This window comes from Prionailurus bengalensis, chromosome B4, assembly GCF_016509475.1.
Source record: "Prionailurus bengalensis isolate Pbe53 chromosome B4, Fcat_Pben_1.1_paternal_pri, whole genome shotgun sequence".
In the NCBI taxonomy this organism is placed as follows: Eukaryota; Metazoa; Chordata; class Mammalia; order Carnivora; family Felidae; genus Prionailurus; species Prionailurus bengalensis.
In genome coordinates this window covers 41,372,437-41,391,099 of record NC_057358.1, presented here as the reverse complement: position 1 = coordinate 41,391,099, position 18,663 = coordinate 41,372,437, and the positions used below count along the sequence as shown (strand labels likewise).

The 18,663-nt window shown below is 53.2% G+C and overlaps 2 protein-coding genes and 1 long non-coding RNA gene across 8 annotated transcripts in view; 1 reads left to right on the top strand and 2 right to left on the bottom strand.

The window, feature by feature from the left end:
• Positions 1-1,056: 1,056 nt before the first annotated feature.
• Positions 1,057-5,336, bottom strand: GAPDH (glyceraldehyde-3-phosphate dehydrogenase). Its single transcript, XM_043562141.1, has 11 exons — positions 5,241-5,336; positions 4,945-4,985; positions 3,045-3,144; positions 2,855-2,961; positions 2,642-2,732; positions 2,417-2,532; positions 2,240-2,321; positions 1,862-2,013; positions 1,699-1,777; positions 1,414-1,595; positions 1,057-1,326 (listed from the first exon to the last, which is right to left on the bottom strand). Exons 2-11 carry the CDS (start codon positions 4,965-4,967, stop codon positions 1,257-1,259), a joined length of 1,002 nt encoding a protein of 333 aa, XP_043418076.1. The 5' UTR covers positions 4,968-4,985; positions 5,241-5,336; the 3' UTR covers positions 1,057-1,256.
• A 2,500-nt stretch (positions 5,337-7,836) lies between these two features.
• The window catches only part of NCAPD2 (non-SMC condensin I complex subunit D2), a 31,337-nt gene continuing 20,510 nt past the window's right edge, over positions 7,837-18,663 (bottom strand). For 4 of the 6 annotated variants that reach the window (XM_043562128.1, XM_043562125.1, XM_043562127.1 and 1 more), the window contains exons 14-32: positions 17,996-18,120; positions 17,389-17,625; positions 16,904-17,078; positions 16,570-16,654; positions 14,351-14,484; positions 13,866-13,998; positions 13,692-13,776; positions 13,448-13,615; positions 12,954-13,123; positions 11,829-11,940; positions 11,630-11,753; positions 11,394-11,549; positions 10,746-10,923; positions 10,560-10,654; positions 10,042-10,122; positions 9,747-9,930; positions 8,667-8,793; positions 8,418-8,579; positions 7,837-8,166 (exon numbers count right to left, since the gene is read on the bottom strand). In XM_043562128.1, coding sequence (XP_043418063.1) covers positions 8,081-8,166; positions 8,418-8,579; positions 8,667-8,793; positions 9,747-9,930; positions 10,042-10,122; positions 10,560-10,654; positions 10,746-10,923; positions 11,394-11,549; positions 11,630-11,753; positions 11,829-11,940; positions 12,954-13,123; positions 13,448-13,615; positions 13,692-13,776; positions 13,866-13,998; positions 14,351-14,484; positions 16,570-16,654; positions 16,904-17,078; positions 17,389-17,625; positions 17,996-18,120 — 2,617 coding nt within the window. In that variant the 3' untranslated portion in view covers positions 7,837-8,080. Of the gene's footprint in view, positions 8,167-8,417; positions 8,580-8,666; positions 8,794-9,746; positions 9,931-10,041; positions 10,123-10,559; positions 10,655-10,745; positions 10,924-11,393; positions 11,550-11,629; positions 11,754-11,828; positions 11,941-12,953; positions 13,124-13,447; positions 13,616-13,691; positions 13,777-13,865; positions 13,999-14,350; positions 14,485-16,569; positions 16,655-16,903; positions 17,079-17,388; positions 17,626-17,995; positions 18,121-18,663 lie in introns of those variants that run through there. The other 2 variants (XR_006294456.1, XR_006294457.1) reach the window with 2 other exon arrangements.
• On the top strand, positions 13,699-14,719 carry LOC122472512. Its single transcript, XR_006294458.1, has 2 exons — positions 13,699-13,805; positions 14,327-14,719. It is a non-coding gene; the product is annotated as an uncharacterized LOC122472512 (long non-coding RNA).

Here is an 18,663-nt window from a genome sequence, read left to right as displayed (position 1 = left end):
CACTTCTGTGTCACTGTTTCAAGCACTTTCTGGTAGTAGCTACATTATCCCCTCTGTGAGGCACACACCGGTTTTCCTCACTCGACATACAAACAGGTGCAAAGGAAGGCACCTGGAAGTGGTAGGTAACTTGCCCAAGTTGAACAAGTGGCAGAGGCCCTGGACCACAGTTTGTGCATTTAACCCTCTGTAAGTTATACCTCAACAAAAGTTTTAAAAAGTCACAAAAAATACTAGAGAGACACAAGCTGGGGCCAAGTCTGGTTCTGGGCCCAGAACCAGGGCCTCTGCCCACGTGGCTGGTGCCAGCCTGTGTCTCTGCCCACAGAGTCCTCACCCACAGATGACGGCAGTAATCCTCTTAAACCGCGGTGGGCATTACCCCTTTTCCTGATCATTTGCTGCACAGTGCTGTGCACTTATGTAGCCGACTGAACATAATCCTTCTGGAAAACCTTTAGGGGCTGGGTGTAGTGGATCACTTTGCAGATGAGTAACTAGGGCACACAAAAGTAAATAATTTACTCAAGACCTCACACCTGTGAGGCAGGGTGGAATTTGCACCCTGGGGTTTCGACTGTATTCCACGTTGCTAGCGCTCTGCTTCCGAGTGACCAGGTAACCAGTCAAGGCCGCGAGGACTTGGTAGCCCAATTCCTAAGCCCTGACTCCCTGTGCCAGTTTTCCTCCTCCAGGGGGCAGCAGACAGAACAGCTTTCAGAGAGAGGAAGCCAGGTGACCCAGTGACAAAACAGCCTTGTCCTCTGAAGTGGACATGCCCCATCACATAGCACCTAAAAGCCTTGGAGGGAAACTAAGCCAAAGCGAAGACAGACTGGTCTTCAAATTAGTGAGTGCCCATGCACATGTGCTTTTGTAAGGCCTTTCACTTGGGCCCAGGACCTACAGTGGAGTTTCAGGTCTGGTTGGGGTATGCTGGGCCCTTCTTGGGTACTCGCAGCAAGTCTATTTCTCTTTGGCACCAGCCTAGCTCCCCTCCCATTTATCCCAGACCCTGGAAAAAGCTAAAAAACAAAAAAAGCCCACAAGAGTTGGTTGGATACAGTATACTTTATTGATGGTACATGATAAGGTAGGGCTCCCCAAGCCCCTCCCCTTCTTCAGGGGGTCTGGGATGGAAACTGGAGGTCAGGAGATTCTCAAGTGTGTTGGGTGGCAAACGGGGGCAAGGACTCCCCAGCAGCTGAGGGCCTCTCTTTTCTTCCTCTTGCTGGGGCTGGTGGTCCAGGGGGTTCTTACTCCTTGGAGGCCATGTGGACCATAAGGTCCACCACCCGGTTGCTGTAGCCAAATTCATTGTCATACCTGAAAGAGGGTCACGAGTTCAGGTCTATTTTCGTGAACCGGCCACCAGAGGGCGCCACACCCCCCAACCACACCCCAGCAGCATACCAGGAAATGAGCTTGACAAAGTGGTCATTGAGCGCAATGCCAGCCCCAGCGTCGAAGGTGGAAGAGTGGGTGTCACTGTTAAAGTCGCAGGAGACAACCTGGTCCTCAGTGTAGCCCAGGATGCCCTTGAGGGGGCCCTCTGATGCCTGCTTCACCACCTTCTTGATGTCATCGTATTTGGCCTAAAAAGGTAAAAACGAGATGGTTATTCAAGTTCCAATCTTGCTGTTTTTTACCCAAGACACAAACCCTGAGCCCACGAATCCTTTTCCAACTCCTACTTACAGCTTTCTCCAGGCGGCAGGTCAGATCCACGACGGACACATTGGGGGTGGGGACACGGAAGGCCATGCCAGTGAGCTTCCTGCAGACAGCAGGCAAAGCAGGGTCAGTACTGCTCCTCCCGGTTCCACAGACCCCCAGGGCAGAGAACAGCAAGGAACCTCACCCATTCAGCTCAGGGATGACCTTGCCCACAGCCTTGGCAGCGCCAGTAGAAGCAGGGATGATGTTCTGGGCAGCCCCTCGGCCATCACGCCACAGTTTCCCAGAGGGGCCGTCCACGGTCTTCTGGGTGGCGGTGATGGCATGGACTGTGGTCTGCAAACATGGAGGAGGGAGTGAAGGCCCGCACAGCACCCCTAAAGTCATCTACCCCTTGACCCCCTCCTCCCCCGGGAAGACTTGAGACAGTGACCTGAGCCCGTCCCTCGGAACCCTCAATGCCCCATGGTCCCCACAGCCCAGGGCCACATTCGAAGAAGGGAAATGGATCTAGCCCTGGGTGAGAAATAAACACACTGGGCACTTTCCCCATCACCCGTACCATGAGTCCCTCCACGATGCCGAAGTGGTCATGGATGACCTTGGCCAGAGGGGCCAGGCAGTTGGTGGTGCAGGAGGCATTGCTGAAAAGAGGGAGGCAGGTCAAGGCAAGAACACGTCTACCTGGCAACACACAGTACCATCTGACCACCTCCCCACTCCCCTCTGCTGTGCTCACCTGACAATCTTGAGAGAGTTGTCATACTTCTCGTGGTTCACGCCCATCACAAACATGGGGGCATCAGCAGAAGGGGCAGAGATGATGACCCTCTTGGCCCCACCCTTCAAGTGAGCCTGTGGTAGAGTAATCATCATAATCCACACTCTCCCTCTCCTTAAGGGTTCCCCATCATTCCCGCTATACCAAACTCCACCCCCCATCTTTACTCTCCCTGCCACTCACCCCAGCCTTCTCCATGGTGGTGAAGACCCCAGTAGACTCCACAACATACTCAGCACCAGCATCACCCCATTTGATGTTGGCGGGATCTCGCCTATAAAGGGAGACAAATCGAAAGCTCAGGGACATGGGGTACCATGTACCACCCAAGGTTGTCAGCCCATCCTAGTAACTCCCTCAAAGCAAATTCCACCCTGTTCCGTCTTCTACACTTACTCCTGGAAGATGGTGATGGGCTTTCCATTGATGACAAGTTTCCCGTTCTCAGCCTTGACTGTGCCGTGGAATTTGCCGTGGGTGGAATCATACTGGAACATGTAGACCTGGAGGGACAAGTGAGGGCCATCAAGCGGCTGCGCTTCAGCCAGGCTCTGCTCCCTACGCCAGCTGTGGGGGCAGCACTCACCATGTAGTTGAGGTCAATGAAGGGGTCATTGATGGCGACAATGTCCACTTTGCCAGAGTTAAAAGCAGCCCTGGTGACCAGGCGCCCAATACGGCCAAATCTGGTAAAGACAAGAGGTGAGAAGGAATGAAAAAAGGGTAGAGAATTCTCCCAGGCATGGAAACAGCCCTAGACCAACCCATCCTCTTCCAGAGGTTAGAAGATGGCACTTCCCTCCAGAAAAGTCCAAGAGGTCTAATTTTATCTTTCTTGAGCAACCCTGCCAGGACAGCCTGGCCAGAAAGTGAAGCCTGCCCAAGAAGTGATTAGGTTCAGAGACTGGCCCAACTCCCTAGTCATTACAAGTCCTGCAAAGGAGCAATGGCCATGCAGGGCTCTGCTCTGGCCACCCCCGCAGTCTGGACACATGCCTGGCACATGGCATTTATCTCCCCCACTATCTGTGCCCTCCCTGGGAATGCTTGTTCCCTGTCTGGCCCAGCATCAGGATACACCCTCCAGGGAGCAAAGAGTTGCATACTTAGCATCACCAAGTTCAAAGGGCAAGAGTAAAGGTCAGAAGTTAACTGGAAGGGGAAAGCCCATCTCTTCCTCCAAAACGAAGAGAAGGGGAAAAAGGAATGCTTCTCAACCCCCTGATCTGAGGGCTCTAGTTTGCTAAGCCACTTGTCCCTGCAAGCCCTCTTCCAAAAATCAGGAGTGGGAGCGACAGATGTGTGTGTGGGGTGGGTGGGGGCAAAAAGAGTAGTAGCCCAGGCCCCAAGCTGCAGAAAGGTCAGGCAGCTATATTTAACCCCAGATTAGAGTGGAGAGGGGATCTGATTTCTGGAAGATGCAACGGGGAGAAGGGCAGGATTCCCAAGGCTCACAGACACCTAATCCTCCCAGTGACCTTTATAGCCTGGCCTTTAGGGTTGGGTCAGCTCTAGGTATGGACGGAAGAAAGCAGCCTCCAGGAGAGCCAGTGTGATGAAAGGGGCTGCTGCTACAGAAGCCATTTTGTAGTGGAAAATTTCTGCCCATGACTCAGCTCCCCCAACATGGCACTAAGCTGCAGCTACCACACCTCTCCGGAAAAGGGGGGAGGAAAAAAAAGGACACAAGAGGACTCCCCTAAACCCATGTTTGATTCATCAGAGAATCGTCCAGAAGAAGCATCCCTGAGGGGAAATTTGATTGGCAGCTTAAGGGATGGTCTCCGGTCAGATTTCTGAAGTCCAGCTCTTTTAAGAGCAAGACCGAGGGAAGCCTTGCCTCAACCTGGTTTACGGGATAAAGGCGACTCCACCCCACCCAGGCAGGATCAGGAGGGTTAGTCATAGGCGAGGAAGGAGGAACAGTGAAGAGCTAAGGAAGGTTGCCTAACGGTGGTTCATTCACTTCCTTCCCTGTTGCAACATGGCGGTCGGGTTCCCGCAAACGGGCCCTCCCAGCGGGCTCTGCACCCAGCTCAGCCCCGGGCACCCCGGTAGGTGGGGAGGCCGCCGGCCGGTGGGGGAGGGGCTCCTTCCCGGCACGTGACCCCGCAGGGCGCGAAAGCAAAGAAAGAAGCCCCAGCTGGGGATTAAAGGGATAGGTCCAATGCCGGGAGGGGGGCGCTCTCGTCTATCGGAGGCAGGTGGGGCGGAGGGCTGCGGGCGGCTCGCGCCCGCGGGGGCGGCATTGCATGAGGAGCCACAGCTTGGGGGAGGGTGGCCCACGCGGCTCTTTAAGGCGGGAGCCTCGGCCAGGTCAGAATGCCGACCTTGAGTTCTCCTTGGGGGTGGGGGTGGGGGGGGTAGGACCACCGCACCCACGTCCCTCACGCGCTTGCGAAGACTAAGCAGGGCAATGCCCGCAGTAGCGGTTCGCCCGGGGCCGCGGGACTCGATGCCCCACCCTACCCCACCCCCTAACTCACCCGTTGACTCCGACCTTCACCATCGTGTCTCGGGGACGCGGCTGCGGGCAGAAAAAAGCGACCATTAGAGCGCGGGGGCGGGTGGCGGCTGCAACCCGGCCGCTGCCCTCCCCTCCCCCCAGGCCTCCATTCCCAACCCGCGCTCGGGCACGTCCGTCTTCCCGCCCCTGCAATGCGGAGGCCCGGCCGCGCGGCCCACCCCCTGCCCGCGAGCGCTCCCGGCCCCCTTCCGAGCCGTGCCCGAGCCTCCCGTGGCTCCCCTCAGCCTAGCTTTGCCTGGCTTTGCCTGGTTCTACCTGGCACTGCACCAGAAGATGCGGCTGTCTGTCGAACGGGGAGGAGCAGAGAGCACCGGCGGAGGCTGCAGTCTCAATTTATAGCGGCGGGGCGTGGCGGGGAAAAGAGGGGGTGCGGGCCCCGCCTCCCGCTGGCTCGCCCAGTCACGGCCCAAGGGCGCAGAGGCCTGAGCTACGTGCGCCCGTAAAACCGTGAGTAGCAGGGCCCGATTTTTTTTTTTTTTTTTTTTTTTGGTCAAGTGTGCACGCACCTAGCATGTGGGCTAGGAACAGAGTGGGGGGGAGGGGACCGAGACGGGCCCAGTGGAGCCAGGGATCGCTGATGGCACCTAGGGCAGCCCTGTGGGCATGCAGCAAGCTGGCCTCCCGGTGACAACGGAAGACCTCCGGGAGCCAGGACCGCTGCACATATGAAACGGGAGGACTTTGGGAGCTTGTGGGATGGGGAGTTGGGGCCAGAGACGGGTTGCTCGCGGCCGCACGCTGCCATCCCCCCGTCCCCTTTCTTTCAGAGGCTGAGAGGCGGGAAGGCTGGGGAACTTATTCTCAAGGCTCTTCGGTAGTAGCGGGGGAACCGCAGAGGAAAAAGGCCCGGGAGAGGTCAGCCAGTCTCAGGCCAGGCCCTGCCCAGCCCCCACTTCCCCCTCCCCAGGCCCTGGCTCCCGGCCTCTCTGGGCCGGGGGCCTGGGCTGGCTCTGGGCAGTGGGGGCCTGGAGAGGAAGGAGGCTTGGCGGGCGGCTTGAGGGGGAGGTTTCTGCACTGAAGGTCACGCTGTCCTGCAGCTCGGGCAGCCCAGAGAGGTAATAATTGGGGCGGACAAACCAGGCCCTGTGTGCACCAGCTGCTCTCCCCCAGGCCGGGCTAGGCCTCCCACAAAGTCGCTCCCGGGAGACCATAGTGCTGTGCCGCCAGGGCTGGGACACAGTGCCCCCTTCATCTCCTCCAGCCCGGGGCCGCTATCGGGACGTGAGGGCGGAAGTCCCTCCCCATCCTGGGACGTGCCGGTCGGCCCCAGAGCCAGGGACTCCTCTTCCCTGCCCGCGCCCAGGGGATGTTGGGGGCAGGGTGAGGAGTTCAGAAGAGAGAAAAAATTGGGAGGCTTTGGGCACATGGTGGGAACAGGCCCCCAGACCCACACGAGGTGGAGGAAGGGATCCACGCCACTCCAACAGTCTGGAGCCCAGGCTGCGCCAGTTTTGCGAGCTGAGGATGGAAGAAGGGCTACATTTGAACGCTTGAGAGGACAGAGGGTTTGGAAGGGGGTGGGGTGGAATGGACATGGCCCATCAGCAGGTGCTGGGGGCCGGGGATCCAGGGGCCTCTTTGCTGGCCCAGCGTAACCTGAGACCAGCCCCCTTTTCTAGCTGAAGAGCCTGTGGCTAAGTTTAGCCTGCCTGGTGATAACCTTTGCTTAAAAGGCAGAGGGCACGCTCTCCCGCACCCCGACTCCAACCCTGGCCCCTGCCCTTTCTGGGACTGCCCTCCCTCCTTGGGGCCCCAGAGCCAAGTCTGTATCTGTCTGGCGGCCTCGTGCATGGTTGGTTTCCAGGCTTTTCATGAACCCCAAGAGTAGGGCCAGAGGGCACCTAATGGTGACAGGAGGTGGCAAGTGCCACTGGCGGTCTGCTGGGGCCTGGCACTGGGACCCAGCTGTCCCTGTTCCATTCCTGCTCATGCTCAACCAGGACCATTAACCCTTTCCCTGGAAAGGGCCTCAGGGGCCCCTCCGAGCCCCAGCACTACCCAAAGTGCGTGTGTCATCTTTCATTAGTGTCTTCTGCCAGAGGGAGCTCAGTGCCCACGGGAGCATTACTGATGCAGCCTGCTGTTGTCATGACAGCAAAGACACCAGTGTTGTCATGAGAACACGCTCACTGCCTCTGGTCCAGGTGACTCAGCAGAGCAGACTTGGGGAGCTGAGGGGTGGGCAGGCTGAAGCAGTGCCTGCGCTGAGAGCCGACTTGCCACAGACCCTGGAACAGTTAAGGAATCTCTAGGTAGACAGACCGACTCCACAGATATTATCTAGAGCTGGAGGGGATCAGGACCTGACCTTCCATCTGCTCAGCCGGCTAGGTCAGTCACTGCCTCAGAGATGGGCTCAGGGAGCACGCCGGGGGAGGGGAGGACGCAGATCAGCCCTTGGTCTAGAGAAGGGTTTCTCCACCTCGGCACCACTGATTGGCATTTTGGGCCAAATAATTCTGTTTTGGGGGTCTGTTTTCTGCATTGTAGGATATTTAGCAACATCCTTGGCCTCTGCCCACTAGATGCTGATAGCATCCCTCCCACCTAGGTTGTGATGACAAAAACTATCTCTAGGCATTGCCAGAAGGCCCCCGAGTAGCGCCACACCGGTCTGGAGACTGGCCGCTGCACGCTTCTCTGCCGTGCAGCAATCCTGTCCCTCATGCGGCGTGGGGAGGTGTCCTGTCCTTCGTGCGGCATGGGGAGGTGGAGGAGGGGAAGATGAGGCACTGGGGGAGCATGGAGCTTATCAGATCTTCAGACAGGCCCCAGGACTTCGGGGCTCCTCTCCCTGCTGCCTGCATCTGGGCTCATGTAAGCTGAAACAGACAAGCTTAGGAAAAATGTCTAAAAGTATATAAAAACATTTATTCATTAGGAAACAAGGAGACTGGCAGACAGAGAGTCCAATGAAAGCAGCTCAATTCAGTTCAGTAAGGCCAGTTTAAGAGAAATGCTTTACGTCATAAAGACCATTCTATATTAAAAAGACAAGAGGACAGGCAAAAACGGTATTTTACAAGGGAGCGGAATTCAAGTTCACTTCATAAGATACCCCGCACAGCAGGGACAGGAACAGGCAAGATGACTTCCTAGGGCCTGTGCCTTCGAGGAGGTGCTCGGCGGATGGGGGTTGTTTTCTTGGGTGTCTCGTCTTCCGTCATCTCTGCTGAAAGCTCTATTCAGAGGATTGGAGGAGGAAGAAAAAGCTGAGTCACAAAGATGGTGAAAAGTAGATCTCAGAGAACAAGTGGGACAGCCCCAGACTAGGCCCAGAAACAAAACCCATACTGTGCCCAGAGAAACACACCTGGGGGGAGGGCGGGGGCGGAGAGAATCTACATGGGCAGGACCCCATCAAAACCGCCTCCCCCCACCCCTCCCCAAGCTATGCTTCCTGCGAGCCACATCTGGGAGGGAGCATCCTACCTTCCTCGCTGGACTCATCACTCGAGAAGACAATTCTGGGTTTCTTTTTCGAAACTCGCTGTTGGGTGTTTGGATGCCGACGGGCAGTGCGGTGGGGCTCAGGAGTGACAAAGTCACCGTCTGATGAGGCTGCAGAAGCCAGACGCTGGTGCCGCTTGGAGACTAGAAAAGGCCAACGCATGAGTCCCCAAAAAAGGATACTCTGAGAGAAGGGCCCGATCTCTCCACTTGTGGGGCTGCCTCACGTACCAGTGGATGGTTTCTTGGCTGATGGGGCTCTCTGGCTACCCTCCTGGCCAACCTCAAGGTCTTTCACCGCATCCAGCCCTCTGGTGTGGCAGACCCGAAGCTTCTGCTCAAATTCATCTATTACAGCCTGGAGGGGGGGAAGAGAGTAAGAGCAGGCCTGGAAGGGGCACCTGGGTGGCTTGGTCAGTTAATCGTCAGACTTTGGCTCAGGTCGTAATCTCAAGGCTCGAGTTTGAGCCCCGCACTGGGTTCTATGCTGACAGCTCAGAGCCTGGAACCTGCTTTGGATTCTGTGTCTTGGTCTCTCTCTGCCCCTCCCCCACCGATGCTCTGTATCTCTCTCTCAAAAATGACCATTAAAAAAAAAAAAGAGCAGGCCTGGAAACTTATTTCTAAGATGAAAAAGAAACAAGGCTATGGAAAGAAAGACATGGTGAAAACATCACGCATATCACTGAGAGAACCCAACCCAGGGAGGGTACACACTGCAGGACTACAAGTATATGACATTCTGGGAAAGACAAAACTGTGACAACAGTAAAAAGATCACTGGTTGCCAAGGGTCGGGGGACAGAGGGCGATGGGGGAGCACAGAAGACTTCTTGGGCAGTGGAACTGCACTATGTAATACTATAATGATGGACACAGGCCACAACACACTTTGTCCAAACCCACATAATGAGTGAGTGACCCCTAAGGTCAACTATGGACTTTGGGTGATAATGATGTGTCAACATAGGTTCATCGATTGTAACAAACGTGCCACTCTGGTGGGGGAGACTGAGAGCGGGGGGGGGGGGGGGGGGGGTGCTTTGCATGGGTGGCGGCTGGGCACATGTGGAAGAACTCTTCGACACAGTATTTACTTTTGAACCTAAAACTGCTGTAAAAGATAAAGTCCATTTTAAAAAAGAGAAAAAGAAAGACACAGGAATTGGAGACAGAAAGATCTGGTCTCAGGTGGTGCTGGTTACTTCGCTGCAGTTGAGCCGAGGGAGGGGAATGGGCGGGGTAGGCGAGGCAGGTCCGGGCAGTGCAATGCAGATGAACTCATAGCACCGGGATGGCCGCTGCGCTCACCTTGCCCTCGGGCTTGGCTCCGCGTCGCAGTTTGCCCACAACTGACAAAAAAGCACTAAAGATGGACTCATCCGACAGTTTGTCCCCAAAGCAGTCAAAATTGTCCAGCATCCTGCGGAGGCCTCGCTCTGTGAGGGGCAGCTGTGACACACAGTAGGCCAGGTCCCGATACTGCCGCTCGGTCCTGCAGATGAGAAAGGCGTCGTGAGGAGCAGCGAGATGGAGGAGCGAAGGCCCGTCCTTCCCCGTCGGTACCCCACAGGCCTCAGGGACACCCCTTGGGAAGCCGGCATACCGGGCAGTGCGGAAGCGCTGACACAACTTCTCCACCAGGCTCTCCGTCTGCTTGTCCTTGGTGATGTAGGAGAGGAGCTGCCTGAGGAAGGGGAGATGTGGTTGTGTGGCCTCCCAGGGGCAGCTCCGTCCCTGTCGGGACAGTCCTGTCTTCCCCTAGCACCCGCCTTCTGTCATCGTCCTGCCTTCTTCCTAGACCCTCAGAAAAAATCCACCCCACCCCCTCTGCAAAATTCTCACCGAGAATGGGAATTTGTAACAAAAACTGCTGCCATGTCGTGAGGACTCCTATGCGCCTACCGCCGCACTAGAAACTCTATGGTACTGAAGCCCCTCAAGAACTAAGGGGCAAATGTCAGAGGCCTCACTGTACAGAGGAGGAACAGGCACAGAGAGGCTAAGTTACTACTGAAGGTTATACAGCTACAAAGTAGCAGAGCTAGAATTCAAATACAGGTTTGTGTGATTCTTAAGCATGTGCTACATGAAAACTGTGCCCCAAGGCTCAGGGAACCATACTTCATGATGGTGTGGAAAGGCTCTTCCTCCACCCCTCCCTCGGGGTCTGACAGGCGGCTGATGATATCTGGAAGGAGATTATAGATCGCATTGCCCTGTGAGAGAGAGAGTCATGTTATCGACACAGGGTGTGTGTCTGTGTGTGCGCGCCTGTTCCCTCGACAGTGGTCTCCCGCTGCCTCTCACCTTGTGGGAAAGCTCATTGAAGAAGTTCTTGGCCAGGGCAGCGATCTGAGGTGCGGGGTCGATGAGCAGCACAGCCATCTCGCTCACCTGCCCCTTCACCTTCACCATGTCCTTTAGAATCAGGTGGGTCATCACCAGCCCTGCTGTTCTCCGCACCTGCTGAGCTGGGTCCCGGAGCCTAGGAGTGAAATCTCAAGTCACTGGCACTAATGGTGAGTTATATTGGGACACTGGTGGGAAAGACCCTTAGCAGGAATCTGTTGCCCCTTCTTCTTCTTCTTTTTTTTTTTAAAGTAAACTCTACCCTCAGCGTGGGGCCCTAACTCATGAACCCAAGATTAAGAGTTGCATGCTCTATTGACTAAGCCACCCAGGTGCTCCTCTATCACCCCTTCTCAATGTGACATTCTAGAAGCAGTTAGAAAGCTGGGATTGGGGTAAGAGGCCAAGCTTGGAGCCAACGCTTTGGACAGAGGTGCCAATTCCTTTGGGGCTATACTTAGCAAGGGTCTGTACAGGTCAAGTATCAAGCAGATATCAAGGTAATGCTAAAGACCAGAGAAACAGTTTTAGTGATTTTCATCCTGACTGAACTACAGCCTCCCAGGGCTAGCAAGGCCTGCTACAGTGTCATGAGGGATCTCTCACCGAGCATACAGATGAGGTGTCCAGGGGTCCACCAGGTTAGGGAAGCGGATGGCCAGATCCCCAGCAGCAACCATGAGGTTAGACCGGACAATGGGGAGCGAGGACTTTTCCAGCATGGTGAAAAGCAGGCGAAGCTGGGAGTCGCAGAAAGTGGCACTAGGGGCAAGGAAAGGATCATCAGGGAGAGGCACCATCCCCATCCTCTCTGAGAGGGCAGTACTGGCCCCAGGGCCTACCTGATCATGCAGAACTTGCCAAGGGCAAGTGAAGCGGCTGCAGAGAGCTCTGGGTTGCTGTAGAGGCCCGGGTTGTTGCAGACTTTAAGCAGAAGTGGAACAAAGGCAGCCAGGATCTGTTTGCCTGTCGGAAGAACGGCTCTAGGTCTGGGACAGGTTATCTCGGCCGGGGAGCAGGTCCCTCAGCAATTCTTCTTACCATCTAACAGCTCCTTCTCACAGATGCTGCGGATGAGTTCTGCCTCTGGATCATCAGCGGCAGCGCCCGCCAGCCCCATCTCCTCCTCTATGGTGGTGTCAGAGCTTGTGTTCTAATGGGGAAGAAACCAGGGATCATGGCTCATCCAAGACAGCATTTTAAAAAAATTTTTAATATTTTATTTTTAAGAGAGACAGCATGAGCAGGGGAGGGGCAGAAAGCAAGGGAGACACAGAATCTGAAGCAGGCTCCAGGCTCTGAGCTGTCAGCACACAGCCTGATTCAGGGCTCAAACCCATGAACCGTGAGATCATGACCTAAGCTGACATAGGATGCTTAACTGACTGAGCCACCCAGATGCCCCCAAGACAGCATTTTTAACTCCAGCCTGTCTTTCATTTTGCAGGAATGTGTCTGGGGAAAGGCAAGTTCTGTAAAACCATTCCTACAGTGGTCAAATGTGTCTATAAAGAGGAAGCACACCTTAATTAAACAGGAAAAGAACTAGGACTCTGTAGTTTTACTTCTAAGTTGCCAAATGTGAACTGGCAAATTCAAAGTGGAACAAGCAGCGTTATTTTCAAGTTGCTAAAGCATATTCCTACATCTCTGAACTCATCCTCACAGAAGCACGTCATTTCCTGCATACAATCAATAAACGGATCATGGCAACAATGGTTCAAGGTCACAGAGGTCAGACCTAATTCCACTGCTGCAAGATACTCTGTGTCTTATTTGTCTGCGAGACACCACTGCCTCTAGTGGAAAGAACACAAGGTCCCCATAAGGTGGCAGGCCCAGCAACCACGGCTGATGGGAAAGGGGGTGCGTGTGTGCTTATTCTAACAAGCAGTGCCTGAGGGGGAGCCTAGATTTCATGCTGAGGTCCCTAACTCAACGCTCTGTTTCCCTAAAACTTTCCTTCCTGGGTGGTCACCAACAGACTGCTCCATCTTTGTTCTCACTAACCTTTCCCAGTAACAGCAGCAAGGAGGCAGGGTGTCTTCCTCATTTAACAGTAGAAAAGCAGAGGTTCCCAGAAGGAAACGTGAGTGACCCACAGTCAGGAAATAAATCCGGGAAATCCTTGGGACACAAACCCAAACACGCAGGCACTTCATTCACCTTCTCCTTTGGATCCTTAGTCTTCTGCTCCTGCTCTTCCCGAAGAACCCGGCGCCGACAGAGCTCCCCGCTCACTGCCTGTTCCAAGTGCACCAGCTGCTGCAGAGCCACATCTCCAGCCAGGGACAGCAGGTTCATCAACAGCAAAGTGGGGAGCATGGGGGTGTCCTCTGGAGGAGGGGAGGGAAAGCAGGGAGAAAGAGACAAAATTAAATCTCACAGGACCCTGCATTCTGTGTTGATGGCTCTACCTCTTGCTCATGTGCCATACACAAGCTGGCGCAGAAGAGAGAGATGGAGACGGGGGAGGGTGGGCGGGGAGGGACGGGGATGGTGGCGGTGACTGGCCCAGTCTGAGTGACAGAAGTGAGACAGTGTGGTCTGCGGAGGGTCAGGGGCTGCTGTAGGAAGCAGTGCTGGCAGTGGCTACTGGCTCGACAAGGAAAGCAGTAGAGTCTGGCTGCTGCCCACGGGGGACCCTCTTGCCTACTTACTCGGGACCTCCTGGGTGGCGCTCTTCTCCCCCAGCTTCTCCAGGGCCTGCTTCGCACAGCCCTGCAATATCTGGGCACAGATCACCTCGGGGCCCTCTGCCAGCTGGTAAATGAGGGTCACTGCCACCTCTTTGAATGGGATCCAGAGTGGGTCTGGGTGGACAAAGCCTGTAGAGGAGAAGGGAGAAGTCACCCACTGCAGACAAAGGACTCCATTCTACCCGAGGCCTTCACGATAGCTCACCTTTTGTGACCACCTCTTGCAGTCGCTCAAACAACCTATGTTGCTGAGGCAGCCGGAAGGGAGGGTGACGTTTGCTCAGAGAAGGCTGTCGAGAACAGGAAAGACAAAAGGTGGGTATGTGTTGAGAGTGTGTAAGAGGATGGCCACTCTCCCTGGTCTGGAGACCCCATGTACCTTTCTCCTGTCAGAGATGTTGGCAATGGCATGGCACACCTGCTGGGCCAACCTGTAGTCCTGTGGAAACTTCTCATCCAGTCCTATGCTCACCAGTGTGTCTAAGTTGCTTCCCACGATTTCTGGTTTTCCTCTAGAGGAAGGAAACCACACAGTCAAAGCTAGTCAAGGACAGGACTCTGAGGGGGAAAATGCCAAGCGGGGTAGGTAACAGCACTCAGTGCAAGGCTAGAGCCCTGGAGCAGACAGCAGAGGCTCTGACATGGGGCTGGCCCCTCAGAATCCCTCTTGCTGTACCAAATCCCGTTATTTCTGCTGCACGGGGTGCAGAGGAGGGCGCTGGTACTATTTTATTTTTCACTTAGGTAGCCGACTCACGCACACAGCTTGGCTGGGCCTGACTGCTGTTATTGAAGGAAAGGGAGCTTTCTCAGAACCTTCCCTTTCCCTCTTATTCCTAGCGTCTGTCTGGATCTGAGCCTCACCGTGCCATCATCCCAAGAAGCATGACAGAGGAACAGCGCTCCAGAGGAGAGCAGGGGACCTTCTTGGTCGCCCGCTCCCACAGCAGCTGGGTCACTGCCGGTTTCAATTCATCCTTCTGCACAAACTCACAGAGCTGAAGAGAAAAGAGAAAGGGCTCAGGCCAAAAAATAACAACCCCCCCCCCCCCCCAAATCCTTGGTCCGCTTCTCTGAAGAGAACGTTGAGAGCCCGAAGTGGGTAAAAGCAATACTTAGGGATGGAAAAGGAAGAAGGAGGCTCGAAATGTAAAGTTGGGGTTTGGGGAGGTACTTGCACCTCTGTCACTTTTCTACCTTCATGCCTTCAAAACTACATTTATTAAGATGACATATTGAAGTCTGTGTGAGTCCATGGCTCTGACTACATTCCGGGGATTTCTAGTAGCTGTTGTTGCTGTGACCACAACTCAACATGTCTAAAACAGAAGACTCCATCCTTCCTTGCCTTTTCATTCTGCCCAGGGTATCAACATTCTCAATCACATATGCTTAACACTTCACAGTCAGCTAATTTCTTCCCCACTTAATCCTACCCATTTTTCCTTTATAATCTATCTTCCATTAAGTGCAACTCCACAGCTTTTCCTCCCAGCCCGAGTCTAGTCCTTTGATGCTGCACACTTACAGAAGGTCCGCAGACCTCGTCTCTAGCGTCCTCTCCAACCAACCTGTATGCTCCTGTTGGACCAGTCTCCCAAACATCTTCTTCATCACGCCACACCTCTGCTCATCATTTAGAAATAGCTCTCCTTTGGAGCACTTGGGTGGCTTAGTCCGATAAGTGTCCGATTCTAGCTCAGGTCATGATCCTGCAGTTCGTGAGTTCAAGACCTGCATCAGGCTGTGTGCTGACAGCTCAGAGCCTGGAGTCTGCTTCAGATAGATTCTGTGTCTCCCTCTCTCTCTGCCCCTCCCCCACTCACGCTCTGTCTCTCTCTCAAAAATAAATAAACATAAAAAAAAAAAAAAAAAAGAAACAAAACTCTCCTTTGCCTATAGTAGGGGCTCTGGACCAGGAGAGCTAGCCTGACATTTCAGCCCAGCGGCTGCCACCAGGCTCCTTTTCTCCCCAAGAGAAAAATGTGGCTGGCGGTAGTGCTCCACCTGGTGGAAGCTGGTGTTCAGCACCACCTCCACCTGTCTCCACAACCCAAATACTTGTACTTCAAAAGCAGGTCCACCTCACTACAATGTTGGCCAACAAGGTGAAAGTCCTGGACTTGTGAAAGGCATTCAGGGACCTTTACAATTCAGTTCCAACCTACACTCCCACTTTATTATCTTTTGCAGATAACAGTTTGCAGCCAGAACGTGATCTTTTTCATGCCACAACTTTCTGTGCTCTTAATTGGCTTTCCATCTACATGCTCCCTCCTTTCTCTCTCTACATCCTACTCATCAAGACCCTGTTTAAGTCCTACCACCTCCAGGAAGCTTTCCTTGACTGTTCTACCTCATACTGCTCTCTTGCCACTCAGGACTCGTCAGGGTAACGTACAAGGTATGAGTATGTTTTCTGGAGCTCTTATTGCCTGAGTCTCTGCCACCAACCAGCCGTGATTAGCCAAGTTCCTTAACCTCTCAGTGTCTTAAGCTTCTCACTGTAAAATGTACACTAACAGTATTACCTCACTGGGTTGTTGTGAGGGTTACACAAGTTCATATGAGCAAACTGCTAAGAACAGTCCCTGGCATGTCATTAGTGTTACCCTATCACCATTGCTGCTACAACCATTACCTGTGCCACATTTTTTTGGCACTGAATTACCTATGTGCCACATCATTCTATAACTGTTTTATGTTTTTTGGCTACCCACTATACTGTTGGTTCCTTTTAAGTTGGGAACTTGAAAACAATCTTATACTTTGTGGGGCTGAGTAAACTGCTGAACACGTACATAGTAATCACTAATACTTGTTGAATGAATAAAGAAAATAGAAGTAAGGGGGCGCCTGGCTGGCTTGGTCAGAAGAGCATGTGATTTTTGATCTCAGGGTCATGAGTTTGAGTCCCACATTGGCTGCAGAGATTACATAAACAAACAAACAAACAAACAAATAAGAAAGAAAGAAAGAGAAGAAAGAAAGAGAAAGAAAGAAAGGAAAGAAAAGGAAAAGAAAAGAAGGGAAGGAAGAAAGGAATGAAGGAAGGAAAGTAAGGAAAGGAAAGAAAGACTTACAATTTCCTCAAGACACTGGATAGTCCCAACTGAGGCATCCACTAGTAGCAAAGAGAGATTCTGAATCAAAGTCTGGGCTTTGGCTCTGTGGGAATAGCAGAGAGCAGAGGTCATTAAAAACTGGCAAGTTAAACCTGGCAAACAGGTGATTAGGACTGTCCCACCACAGTGTCAGATGACTTTACTGGAAGTCCAGCCCCGCCCTGAACCCCATTAGATTCAGGACTCCTCAAGAAGGATGCCCCCGCCCCCTGCCATTCCTGTAGGAGACTGCAAACGTCCCCTGAGAAGCTGACCCTGTTAAAGCTGACAGAGGCAAAGGTACCACATATACCTGGCAGAGTCCCCTCTGGGGCTGAGGTAAAGCTGGCGGTAGGCATTAAGCACAGCCTCCCGGATGCCAGGCTCCTTAGACCAGATGAGAGGGAGCATGCGGCGCACCCCGAACAGGGCCTGAGGTACCCCAAATTGGAACACCATCACAAAGAATTCAATCACCTCCTGCACCACTGAGGGGAGAGACAGAAATGTCACCCATCTGCTTGGCAAAATTCCCCCAATACTTAAGAGATAGAACCTTTCCTACTGTAGCAACATGCAAGTGGAAGCTTCTTCCATTTCCCCCAAGAATATCATCCTAGATGGCCCTGTCGTGAAATACCCTATGCATACCACGTCTGCTCCACAGAGCTAGACAGAGCAAACGGAAATAAAGAATCCTTGCCTTTTGAAGGAGCAGACCGTTATCAATAAAATACAGGCAAGACTGGTTTTTCCAACCCCAAGACACAGTCCTTACAGAGAGGGATGCTGGCACACCTGTAGTTGTGTTTTCATACATCATCTTGCTGATGATGCTAATGGCCTCTGTAATCTTCAGAGAGAAGCTGTAGGCGTCCTGCAGATACTGCACCAGCATCTCCTGCTTCACCAGCTCAGTGCTTTCCCTGGATTTCACGGGCTCTGACACACTGGGCTTGTCTTTACTGTCTGTCTGTCCTGGGCCCATGTTCCCTGCAGAACCCTGGGCATTCTCCTGTGTGGAAGCTGCTGGGCCTAGGAGTTAGAGAATTCTAGGATGGTTATTGCTCAAAGGTGTATGGGGAAATCTATTGGCTACAACATCCCCGGATAGTTCTTTCCACAATGGGAGGGTATACACTTAGAACCTACTCTAAAATGTCTTGGTTCATTTCTCAAAAAATTCTGAACATCCTCTATGGTTTGGAAATACCATTTCACGCCATATGACTATCAATCTTAGGTCCATGGGCTGTATCCATTCCAGGGCACTGCCAAATCTCCTCTGGACTGCTGTGGCACAGTGCCTCCTGGCACTCCCAGGCCAGTGTCTGGCATAAAGTAAATAGCCCATCGATACTAATTGAAATGTTTTGTTTGCTAACTGAAGAAGGAAAAGAAATACCTTTGAAGATAGTCCCCAAGAGATTCAGGAACCTGGTCTCCTCTGACTCCTCTGGGTCCACATGACTGAAAGGCTCAGACTCCTGGAAGTGGCCTATGGCTTCTCGAGTGAGAATGATGGCCTGCCTGGAAGAACGTCCACCGGTCACCAACTTGGCACCCACGGGAGTGTCACTGCAGCCTTCTGTAATGCAGCCTACCTCATGATTACATCGAGAACCTAGACTTACTACCCCAAAGAAAAGGAACACTTCTCATGCTTAAAAAGTTGAGAAGTGGGGCGCCTGGGTGGCTCAGTTGGTTAAGCATCTGACTTCAGCTCAGGTCATGATCTCACGGTTCATGGGTTTGAGCCCCAAGTCAGGCTCTGTGGTGAGAGCTCAGAACCTGGAGCCTGCTTTGGATTCTGTGTCTCCCTCTCTCTCTGCCCCTCCCCTGCTAGTACTCTGTCTCACCCTCTCTCTTAAAAATAAAAACATTAAAAAAAAAAAAAAAAGTTGAGAAGCACCTACAAGGGTGGAGCTCAAAACACTTTCCCATTTTTGAAGTGACAAGGCTTTACTACAGTCTTCAAAGAAACTCAAATAAGACTTTTCAAATTTAAAGGTCACAAACCTACTCCAAACATTTACTTAAAAACTTTGCTAAGTCAAAGTTTAGAAAAAGTAA